General features: G+C 43.0%; 1 protein-coding gene across 1 annotated transcript in view; it reads left to right on the top strand.

The window, feature by feature from the left end:
• nelfa (negative elongation factor complex member A) overlaps positions 1–7,205 on the top strand; it is a 59,604-nt gene extending 52,399 nt beyond the window's left edge. The window contains exons 10-11 of the mRNA XM_085975405.1: positions 2,164–2,263; positions 6,212–7,205. Of these exons, the coding sequence (XP_085831531.1) occupies positions 2,164–2,263; positions 6,212–6,396 (285 nt within the window). The 3' untranslated portion in view covers positions 6,397–7,205. The remainder of the gene's footprint in view (positions 1–2,163; positions 2,264–6,211) is intronic.
• Positions 7,206–12,694: the final 5,489 nt, after the last annotated feature.

Below are 12,694 nucleotides of genomic sequence, written 5' to 3' on the forward strand. Positions count from 1 at the left end.
CATTGTGCCTGTGCCAGCTTTTTGAAAGAACTATCAAATTAGTCCCACTCCCCTGCTCTTTCCCCATAGTCCTGCAATTTTTTCCTTTCCAAATACATATCCAATTCGATGTGAAAAGTTACCATTGAATCTGCTTCCACCACCCTTTCAGGCTGTGCATTCCAGATCATAATTTGCTGTGTTTATTTAAAAAAAAAAAAATTCTTCCCTCATCCCCCTGGTTAAGATAATAAGTGAGGAAATTGCAGGAACTCTGGCACAATACTTCCAGAAATCACTGAATACTAGAGAGGTTCCTGGGAACTAGAGAAAGGCAGATGCCACCACTATTTTGAAAACTGGTAGCAAAAGTGACCCAGGAATCTACAGACCAGTGAGGTTGATGTCCATTGTAGGTAAAGCTATGGAAACCCTTACTAAAGATAAGATCATGGAGCATCTGGATAGAAATAAAATCAGGAAAGATAGCCAATATGTGTCCACGAGTGGGAGGTTTTGCAGATAAAATGCTCTGAGGATATGGGTTCAAATCCCACCACGGCAGCTGGTGGAATTAAAAAAATTCAATTCAATTTAATTCTGGAATTAAATGTTTGTCTTAGTAATGGCGACCATGATACCATTGTCGATTGTTGCAAAAACCCATCTGGTTCACTAATGTCCTTTAGGGAAGGAAATCTGCCGTCCTTACCTGGTCTGGCCTACATGTGACTCCAGACCCACAGCAATGTGGTTGACTCTTAATGCCCTCTGAAATGGCCTAGCAAGCCACTCCGTTGTAAACAACTGCTACAAAAAACAATAAGATGGACTGCAGCGGTTCAAGAAGGCGGCTCGCCACCATCTTCTCGAGGCAATTAGGGATGGGCACTAAATGCAGGCCTAGCCAGCCAGCGACGCCCACATACCATCAATCAATAAAAAAAAATAATTAAAAATCAGTGAACGCATATGCGCCTGCTGCCATTTTTACAACGGCAGGCTGTGAGGAGTGCATGTGTCCCATCTTGGAGAAGCAGGACACTCCATTAACCTATTTAAATCAGGCTCCTACATTGCAATTGGGAGCTTGATTTAAATTTAACAGCTGCCGGCCAGGGTTCGGGAAACCCGGCAGCGAAATGGAGACGGCAGCAGCTGGCTCTTGCAGCTAAGTGCTTTTTAGAGCACTGCTAGTGGGCCAGGAGGAGCAGGAGTGCTCCCCGCAGCCCCTCAAGCAAACCTTAAGCCTCCTTTCTGTTGATCGTGGCCTCTCCTCGCTACCACGATTGACTGACCCCTCCCCCCTGGCAAAGACCCAGAGATCTTTCTTTTCCCCCTCCTGATTGCTGGGCTCTGACAAATGTTAGATGGTTGCATGAGAGCCGGTTACTCCGAGTTTGGCACAGGCATTTCACACACTTGCATGAAGAATATTACACTACCTTGGTGTCTTGCGAGTGTGAAAAGACCCCCACCAGGCCCCGATCTCTCCCGATTTACCGGAGATCCGACTGTCTCCTGCTGTGCCCTCCTGCCGTTGGCTTTCGCAGCCGGCCAGCCTGTCAAGCTGCCCGGTGGGAAACGGAAGAAAGAAATGATAGAGGTCCTACATTAAATGCGGCAGGGTCTTTGCACCTTTTGGGATTTTTGGGTTTCCCCCACCTCTCCTTCCGCTACTGCGCTCCCCCGCTCCCTCCCCGTAAATATTGGTGCCAATATTTCAGCAAGCAAGTGGTCAATCTATGGAACAGACTCCCTAGGGAGACAGTGGAAGTAGTTAGTATTGATTCATACAAATGCAAATTAGATCATTTCTTTCAGTAAATAACATTTTGGGATGCAGTATATGAATAATTTGAGACATGTGTTAAATGCAGAATGCATGGAAGCAACAGGTGAACTTTGGACTTGTAGTTCCCAAAGTCCTCCACCACTGGGGGTTTTCCTCATGTCATGTCTGGGTCTGTTGTAGACTAATTGATGGAGCTTGATTACTATGGTTAGTCAACAACATTATCATTGTATCATGCAACTACCAGGATGGTAGAAGGCCAATTAGATGAACCGTGGTGTTTTTTGTCTAGCAATTTCTACGTTCCTTATTGCTAATTATTTTGGTTGTTTGTGCTTTAGTCCCTTCCAGTTATTTTCACCCATGTTTGTATCATTCGCATGTTACAGAGAGACCAAATGTATGCAGCCCAAGAAATGTTCAAGACTGCAAACAAGGTTACACGACCAGAGAAGGCCCTTATACTTGGGTTTATGGCCGGGTCAAGAGGTATGTTGTAACTTTTTCTACTCTAGTCACTTCTTGCGTGCTGGTGACGACTCCTGCTGCAATCCAGTTCCATGGGCCTCACCCAAGTTACCATTCTTCAAAGTTGGCAGGCTATTTGACTATTGTAAGAATGAAGAGGGCAAAGAGGATTCGAGCAAGAGCCCATGAAGATATGGTGTTCATGTCATTTTAATTACGCTGCCAGGCAATAAAACCGTTAAAACTAAAATGCTGGAATAACCTGAGCTTAGCTTAGCTACTGTAGTCCTTGGTAATGTCTTTAAATTAATTTAATAAGAACTCCTGATGAGATAAGCTGCTCATGGTCGACCAGCCTTATCTTAGTCACTGTAGCTCTGGACAGTGTCCTGTCTCTGAAAGCATTTAGCCTGTTGAGATAAGTCGCTCATGGCTGATTGGCCTTGTCCCCCTCCGGTCTAAACGCATCAAGCTGACAACCAATCAACCTTATCTTCCCTGACCTTGTTATGCTGGAAAAATATCACATTTCGAGGCTTCAGGTGCAAGGGTCAGACTGGCACTGAAAAGACCAGTATAAGTACAGGTGATTATAAGAGATCAGGAGGAGAGGTAAAGGTACAGAGAAGAGAATAGCAGTCGGTTTACGACTCTACTCAAGAAGGGAACAGGGTAATATTGTTCTGTTCTGTTATAACTATTGCTCGAGGATGTAATTGTCTTCATTTGTGCTTAATTTGATCACCGCAATAAAGAATCTCGTCACCACCCGTAAGGTGTGGGGTTCGGATTTATTACACAATGGGTAGCAGAACAGCCAAGCTCGTTCCTATGCTCGCATCCAGTGGCTGTGAGATGATCAGTTGTGAGACTTCTGGCTAATTTGTATCCCCGGCTTAGATCGTCTTTGTGTATGATCCTAGCTAGTGAGTACCAGCAAGCCATTTAACCCCTGCAGGTGGAGAGAACATAAGAACATAAGAAGTAGGAGCAGGAGTAGGCCATACGGCCCCTCGGGCCTGCTCTGCCATTCAATGGGATCATGGCTGATCCGAACTTAGACTCACGTCCACTTCCCTGCCCTCTCCCCGTAACCCCTTATTCCCTTATCAGCTAGGAAACTGTCTATCTCCGTTTTAAATTTATTTAATGTCTCTGCTTCCACAGCTCTCTGCGGTAGCAAATTCCATAGATTTACTACCCTCTGAGTGAAGAAGTTTCTCCTCATCTCAGTTTTGAAAGGGCAGCCCCTTATTCTAAGATTATGCCCCCTAGTTCTAGTCTCACCCATCAATGGAAACATCCTCACCGCATCCACCCGATCAAGCCCCCTCACAATCTTATATATTTCGATAAGATTGCCTCTCATTCTTCTGAATTCCAATGAGTAGAGGCCCAACCTACTCAATCTTTCCTCATAAGTCAACCCCCTCATCTCTGGAATCAACCGAGTGAACCTTCTCTGAACTGCCTCGAGAGCAAGTACAGGAAACTTTTTTTTATCCGGCACGGACGGGACCGACGTGGTGCCGGTTCATCAAAAATTCCAGATAACCGAAAGCTATAGTAAAAGATACGGAGCTGACTGCTCTGTATAAAGCAACAAACCCTGTTGCTTAGCAACAAGTTCAGAACAATGGCCACAAGTTCCAAGCGTCTCTGTAGCTTAGCAACAGCTGCAGCCACACCTTTTCACAGCAACAGATGGAGGAACGCAAGTACAATATGAAGTAAAACCTACTCCTGAATTTTGCCGGTTAACCGAGATTTCCGGTTATTTAGGTGCCGGTAAATCGAAAGTTTCCTGTATATCTTTTCTAAAATATGGAAACCAAAACTGTACGCAGTATTCCAGGTGTGGCCTCACCAGTACCCTGTATAACTGCAGCAAAACTTCCCTGCTTTTATACTCCATCCCCCTTGCAATAAAAGCCAAGATTCCATTGGCGTTCCTGATCACTTGCTGTACCTGCATACTAACCTTCTGTGTTTCATGCACCAGGACCCCCAGATCCCTTTGTACTGTAGCACTTTGCAGTTTCTCTCCATTTAGATAATAACTTGCTCTTTGATTTTTTTTCTGCCAAAGTGCATAACCTCACACTTTCCAACATTATATTCCATCTGCCAAATTTTTGCCCACTCACTTAGCCTGTCTGTCCTTTTGCAGGTTTTTTTATGTCCTCCTCACTGCTTTCCCTCCCATCTTTGTATCGTCGGCAAACTTGGATACGTTGCACTCGGTCCCTTCCTCCAAATCGTTAATATAGATTGTAAAGAGTTGGGGTCCCAGCACTGACCCCTGCGGAACACCACTAGTTACTGATTGCCAACCCGAGAATGAACCATTTATCCCAACTCTCTGTTTTCTGTTAAATAGCCAATCTTCCACCCATGCCAGTATATTGCCCCCAATCCTGTGATTTTTTTTATCTTGTGCAGTAATCTTTTGTGTGGCACCTTGTCAAATGCCTTTTGGAAGTCCAAATACACCACATCCACTGGTTCCCCTTTATCCACCCTGTTTGTGGCATCACAGTCGGCCATATTGTATCCTTGTGCACCTCTGAATGCTGTGCAATCTGGCAAGGATTTCTGGATAGTAATTGGGGACAGGATCCATGGCTTATTTTTCCCTTCCCGAACCAGGGATGCTGAGGTCATTTCTGTCAGAGCTCAGCTAACTTAGCACAGACTGGGCATTGAACCTGGGCATTCTTAGCCTGTCTGGCTCAGCTATCTACTGCCTTAACAAGCCAAGCCATTGGGGAGCACTTTCCATTTTCAGTAAAAGCTTATGTCCCATTTCCTCCCCTTCCCCACATTCCCCAGTAGCTACGGTAGTGAAGTGCCGAGTAACCAATATGTACCATCTACAAGATGCACTGCAGCAACTCGCCAAGGCTTCTTCGACAGCACCTCCCAAACCCGCGACCTCTACCACCTAGAAGGACAATGGCAGCGGGCACATGGGAACACCATCACCTGCAAGTTCCCCTCCAAGTCACACACCATCCTGACTTGGAAATATATCATCGTCGCTGGGTCAAAATCCTGGAACTCATCCCCAACAGCACTGTGGGAGTACCTTCACCACACAGGCTGCAGCGGTTCAAGAAGGCAGCTCACCACCACCACCTTCTCGAGGGCAATAAATGCTGGCCTTGCCAGCGACCCCCCACATCCCATGAACGAATAACATTTTTTTTTAATAACCAACTAGGAGGCCTGAGTTTGAGTCCTGGGCTTCAACTCATACAGAAGCTTTTCCCAGAAATTATATGACAACAATCCTGGCAGGCATGTAAATGGAAAGGCAAATTAACTAATGGCAACTTCCATACCTAACTAAATAATTTTAGCTTTGAATGATAAAGGTGTGGCAGTATCCATATCTATGGAGATAGTGACAGGCTAGGCTATTCTGACCAGGAAGGAGATCATTTAAATCTTTGTGGAAAAGTATATGTATGCTGGACATGAAAATGTAAGTTCCACCTTCACAGTTGAAGCAAGGTGGATGAAACTTAATTGGCTGTGAAAGGTGGAGAAAGAATGCAGACAGTTGAATGTATTTCTAGTTTTAGATGGAAGGGAAATAGCTGTAGTGATTGTGGTAAACCACTGTCGTTCACTGTTGTTGTTGTCGTTCACTCTTGTTTCACTGTTATACCTGACTATGCCTCAGCTGACTCCGCCCTTGGCTACCTGGTATAAGGACGGCTGCACGGCAGCTCTCTGCCATTCGGTCGTCCACTAGAGGCATAGTCCTGATCTGTTTGTAGTTGCATTCAGTAGTTAATAAAAGCCTGTTGTTCTGAACTCTACTCGGCCTTTTATCAGAATCGATAGCGCATCAGTGATATAATCACTCATTTGAAAAACCTACAATCTGACTTTCTCTCCTGTTGATATTCTGCTTCGGGATTGTTTTCTGTGCAGAACTGACTGCTGTTTTTATTCCTCCAGAAAACCCGTGTCCAGAGCAGGGTGACATCATTCAAATCAAGCTGAGCGAACATACAGAAGTCCTACCAAAGGCAGACGGCACGGGGAGCACCACAATGCTGGTGGACACTGTGTTTGAAATGAACTATGCCACAGGCCAATGGACCAGACTGAAGAAATACAAGCCTATCACAAACGTGTCCTGAGAGTTCACCAGGACCAAGAATTCGTGGACCAAATCCAACATTGTTATCCTGATTACCACTGACCTGAGCTTCAATGATTGTATTTTTAGACAGTTCTAAAACAGTTTGCAGGGGGACACCTATTTAACAGATTGTGACGCAGAATTTAGGGCCACCGGAGAGTGGGACGAGACGAATAGAGAAGTGATTTCCTGCAATTGGTGTTTTTTTTTGTCTCCTGTGGTATCGATGTCTTTTTTTAATGATGGTCCAGACTCCAACTACACCAACAACTCCAGCATGAAAACTCTTTGATTTGTGAAAAGCATGTGGAACCTTCGTTGCGGCTGAAAGGAGGACCATGCGGCCACGACCTTGAGTTGGTTTGTCATTGCTGTTTCTGAAATACTGTGGGACGATCATTTAGCAGTTTAGATTTGGTTCACTTTTAGCGGTGGGGTTTGAACTGGAGAGCATTGGAAAGCCAGGCGGTTTCCTGGTCTCTGGTGCCTTCATGAAGTCACGTTATCAGTTTTGTAAAGTATTTGTTGCGAAGGCAGCATGATTTAACATTTTTCTATTTTTTTGTACAGTTGTAAAGATTCTAGGTTTCTCGCTCTTTTCTTTCTCGCGTGCTCTCTCGTACAGTGTAAGATGTAAAATAATTAGATTTTCTATGGAAACTAATTAAGTGCAGTTTAAAGAATGCACAGCCATAATAGTTGGTTTTCCTGTGTTTAGACAGCTGGTTGAACTGTCAATGCTTAAGGGACGACAGTGCTTTTACTGAACGTACAGTACCGAGCACAATAAAATTACATTGTAACTGGTGAGAGATTATCGTTTTTTTGGTTCTTCACTTTTTATTATGCGGTAATGCAATGCATAATCAACATATTCCAAACTCTCTCTCCGAGTGAACTGCTTAGTCACCAGCATTCATTGGTATTTCATGCTTGTCAGACATCGTGTGGAGATGCCGGTGTTGGACTGGGGTGGACAAATGTAGGAAGTCACACAACACCAGGTTATAGTCCAACAGCTTTATTTGAAATCACAAGCTTTCGGAGCGTCTTCACCTGACGAAGGAGCAGCGCTCCGAAAGCTTGTGATTTCAAATAAAGCTGTTGGACTATAACCTGGTGTTGTGTGACTTCCTACATTTGTCAGACATCAGCAGTGAAATTTTGATCAAATTTCTTTGCTGTAACCACCATAGTAATTGTGTCTTAATTCAGTTATCACTTTATGGAAGCTGCGCAAACTGCTCTTGATACAAAAGCAAAACACTGCGGATGCCGGAAATACTCCGCAGGTCAGGCAGCATCTGTGGAGAGAGAAACGGAGTTAATGTTTCGGGTCGATGACCTTTTCATCAAATCTGATGTAATCCCCAAGAATAGTTTCCTGGTTTTGTGCTGCCTATAATCTTTCCAGCCTTTGACAGGGAGGTGGTATAGCTTACAAACAGCAAGTTCTGGCCTAGCTGGTCTTGGTGTCACTCAAACAATAATTCTGGGTGTTGTAGGCATTGTTGCATGCCGGAAGCTGTAGTCTGTCACCTTGTTGCATCTCTTAAGATGACGTACGATGTATGGCAAGCGCCATGATCTTTAGCTTTAGGCTTCTCGGAGAGGTACAGGCCGTGCACAGAAAACCGACCTGTTTTAAACACACACAATTCTGCACAAAGTTAAGTCGCACTGTTTTTTTCTTAAATTTTGTAACTTCACGATCATTACTGTATGTTACAAATCTGGGTTTCGCAACTTCGGGACAATCCAATATAGCAGCTGAAAGACTTTTCCAAAAATTATGGAGTCATTTGATCTGTTTGCTTTTTTAAAAATGTTTATTTCGTTGATTGGTTTCATTAGTTGTTTTTCATTGGAAGTTTACAAACCCACTTTGCCTGCTCCCAATTGGCATGTTCAGGTGTGATTTGTTGCTTTTTGGCTAAAATTTTATATTCATAAATCTCATGCAAATGTGACACAGGAATTTACACTTGTGTGAGGGACAAACTTTTTTAAGGTTAGGTGTAGCAAGGGAAAAGGTTGCACAACACCACTGAGGATTTGGAATTAAGTTTGTGAGATCTCGGACAGTAAAGTGAAGGTTTCTTTGGTTCCTGGAAAATAGTATTTTCTTTACCAACTGCAATTTATAAAATTAATTTGTTCCCTTTAGCTACTGGTCACTAAGTGCAAGGAGCTTATGGTCTTCTTTGCCACTAATATTAATTGCTACATTTTCCCATTGTCCTTGCCCACCAAGCCAAACCGCCCCTGCTCTAGCCCTGACTCTCCATCATTCTCTAGTTTCTCTCTTGTCTCCTCTCATGGCCTCTGTGAACTCATCCTGACTGAGACATCTTCTGTCTCCTTGACCTCATTCCCACTAAACTGTTGACCACCTAACTCCCCTTCCTAGCCCTATGCCAGCTGATGTCCTCCTTGGGTACTGTCCCCCTCCCTTTAAAACCGCCATTATTACTCCTCACAGGAAAAACCCTTGACCTTTCTGGCCTTACAAACTACTGCCCCATCCAATCGGGTTTGTGACCCTTCCACAGCACTGAGTCCTAACTAACGTCACAATGACATCCTCTATAACTGTAGACATGGTATTTTATCCCTTTTCAAACTCTATGCAGCCTTTAACACAGTCGACCACACCATCCTCCTTCAACCCCTCCGTTATGCAGCGCAGTGGGACTGCCCTCATTTGGTTTCACCTTTTTACCTATTCGATCTTACCCAGAAAAACTCTTGCCATGGGTTCTCTTCCTGCCTTGCAAAATTACTACTGGAGTCCCCTAAGGATCTATCCTCCTCCTCCTCTGATGCATATTTCCCCTTGACAACATCATCTGCAGACTTCCGACACCCAGATCTACCTCTTTACCACCTTTCAGCCTCTTCACTGCTATGCTGTCAGATTGTTTGTCTGCCATCCAGTCTTGGATGAGCTGCAACTTCTAAAAGTTAAACCTTGGGAAGACCAAAGCCATCGTCTTTGACCCAGCCGCAAACTCCATACAGCTGCCATTGATTCCAGGCCACTACCGAGGCTGAACCTAGGTGTTTACAATCTTAATGTCCTATTCAACCCTGACCTGAGCATCTGTCCCCTATTCTTTCCAACACAAAGACCAGCTACTTCCACTCTGTCCACCTCTACCCCTATCTGAGACCATCTGTTGCTGAAACCCTTATCCATGTCTGTCATTCCAAACTTGACTCTTCCAGTGCTTTCCTGTTTGACCTGCCATGCTCCATAAGCTTCAGCTTATCCAAAGCCCTGCTGCCTGTATCCTATCCCACATTAAGTCCCGGACACCCACCACTACCTCGCTGACCTACATTGGCTCCTGGTCAACAAATGCCTCAAATTTAAAATTCTCAATTTTCTGATTAAATCCCTTTTAGGGCTTCGCCCCTTCTTTGTAATCCCCTACACACTCCATTTCTCCACTTCTGGCCTCTTGTGCATCCCTTCTCCCTTTAATGGTTATGCCTTCAGCTGCCTGGGCCCAACATTCTGAAATTCTCTGAACCCCTCCGTGTGGCTCCACTCCTTGACCCCCACTTTAACACATCTTTTGGTCACCTCTTCTAATATCTTGTGTAAGAATTAAAGCATAATCAATGCTTTGTGATTGGTTCAGTGTATAATTGACGGGCTGTTCCTTTTGAAATTTTAGAATTCATATTGAAAATCAAAGTCTGAGTCATTATTTGCCAGGATATTATAATAGACAGCTGTGCTTGTAATTGGAAATCAACACTGGTTTGGTCTTCAAGAAAGGAGTAAAACTGTGTAATTTGTTATTTATTAAAGATTTAGAGTTGTAATTTTTCCTTTTGACGTTGGAAGGTTGTCCAGTGCAGATATATAATTGTGACTTTCTCAATGCTGGATTATCTTCTGTAAAATACATTTGTTTGATGTTTAAACTTCAAACAAGGGCTGCTGCGATGCACCATTGCTTTCGTAGACCAGAATATGATGTTATGAAGACATAAGTCCAGTAGCTAAAAGTAACTACCAGACTGGTTTGCTGTTTATTTCCCAGGTGCATGAGTGAAATCTTACCCAGGTCTCAAGGGTGGGATAGAAACTCTTGCTGATGTGGAAAGTTGGGACTCATCCAGAAGATTCATCTGAGTCATTGGGCTTTGTAAATAGAGGCATAGAGTACAAAAGCCAGGAAGTTATGCTAAACCTATATAAAACACTAGTTCAGCCGCAGCCCAATTCTGGGCACCACACTTTTTGGAGGGGCGCGAAGGCTTTGGAGAGGGTACAGAAGAGATTTTCCAGAATGGTTCCAGGGATGAGGGATTACAGTTACATGGTTAGACTGGAGAAGCTGGGGTTGTTCTCCTTAGAGCAGGAAAGGCTAAGAGGAGATTTGATTAGAGGTGTTCAAAAATCATGAAGGGGTTAGCTGGAGTAAATAAAGAGAAACTGTTTCCAGTGGCTGAAGGGTTGGTAACCAGAGGGCACGGATTTAAGGTGATTGGCAAAAGAACCAGAGGCAACATGAGGAAAATCTTTTTTATGCAATGCGTGGTTAGGATTTGAAATACACTGCCTTCCTGGCTGGTGGATACAGATTCTTTCAAAGGCAGGGATTATGGGAAAAGAACAGGGGAGTGGGACTAACTGAATTGCTCTTTGAACGAGCAAGCACCGATTCAATGGGCTGAATGGTCACCTGTGCTATAGGTAAGGTGAGACTTTGCTGTCACTGGGTGTTGTGGCCTGTAACCTCATCTCTATAAAGCTGACTGATAGCTATGAGAAATACATGATCTCAAGGCAGAAGCCCATCTTACAGGCCTTTGATGGAAAACAGAAAATGGTATTTTTATAGACAATTTCTTGCTACATTTTTATATCTATACATTATACACCTCTTACTTGCAGTACTAAATTTCTTAGCTTAGTGAATCCATAATGTTGACCAAAAAGATTTTCAAAAAATATATGGAGCAATTTATTTTGTATTCTTTAAGGGTATCTCTCATTGCTTGGTTTCATGTATCTTTTAGTAGCTTTTTATTGGACGTTTATGCAGCTATTTTCCCACGTTTATGCAGCTATTTTCCCTACCTGCTTAATTGTGCTGAGGTACCATTTTATGGATGTGAAATTTCAGTCAATTGTGACATTTTGCATATAAAGTGTGACAGTCAAAACATGTGGTAGATAAAAGACTTTTGAGTATACAGATATAGATTGACTGAATAACTTGATAAATTTAATTGGTTGTCCACTGTCCATCCATTCTGGGAGAGTTGAATGATCTATGAGAATAAGTGTAAAATTCAAGTTCTAACTAAAATTGTAACCAAGTTCAAGTTGGCCTAAGCCTGGCAAAACAGTACCAAGCCAGAGGTGTCAACTGCTCAGGCTCAATCACTAAAATAATTTTAAAATTGTTTGTAAAACCTTCAAACATTACATTACTGGTTACATACTTGTGGCAGCTTTTGTTTATCTTCAAATTACAAAAGTATATTTTTTGAAAATGATTTGAATATAAATAGCATTCATTTTTCAATTACGTCATCGTGCTGTGAATGCTGGGCTCAAAGATAAAAATCCGTATCTGGGTAAAGGAACATCTAATAATCAAGGTCACTCATTTATGGTTTTTACAAAATTTGATAAATTCAGTTAAATTCCCAGAATACACCAATAAAAACTGTGTCCAAGTAACACATTATACAATAAATAGACAACCCTACTCACCATGGGAAGATCTGCTCAGTGCACATATTCATTTAGCAACTAGTATGCACTGTGTGTTTGTCACACTTAATATCACAATTTTGCCAAGCCTGGCAGTTTTTATTAATTCATTCTTGCTGTGGGCATCATTGGCAAGAATGGCATTTATTGTCTGGGTGGCTTGCTGGGCCACCTCAGAGGGCAGTTAAGAATCAACCACATTGGGTATTAGCTTTTTATTTCCAGCATTTTAAAAATGAACTCATTTCCAAGTTATGACTAGATGCAATGCCTAGAATTCGTTTTAAATGAAACTGCAAGAGGTGGATGGGTAAAGAGAGACAAGTAAAGGTGATGGGATTAGCAGGAAAGGGTGGAGAGAGGAGGGAAGAGGAAGAATGAGACAAAAAGATGAGGGAAATTGCAAAGAATAAAGGGAAGAGGCACAGGAAGGCTAAGGGAGAAATAAAGTAGCAAGGCAAAGAGTAATGGGTGAGGACATGACTAGGATAACGAGGAATGAGGCAAAAATAGGGAGCAGCAGTAGTGAATTAGATACTTGACTTTACAAGCTAAA

Source organism: Somniosus microcephalus, chromosome 2 (genome assembly GCF_052327205.1).
Source record: "Somniosus microcephalus isolate GS21.2 chromosome 2, FLI_Smic_1.0, whole genome shotgun sequence".
Taxonomy (NCBI): domain Eukaryota; kingdom Metazoa; phylum Chordata; class Chondrichthyes; order Squaliformes; family Somniosidae; genus Somniosus; species Somniosus microcephalus.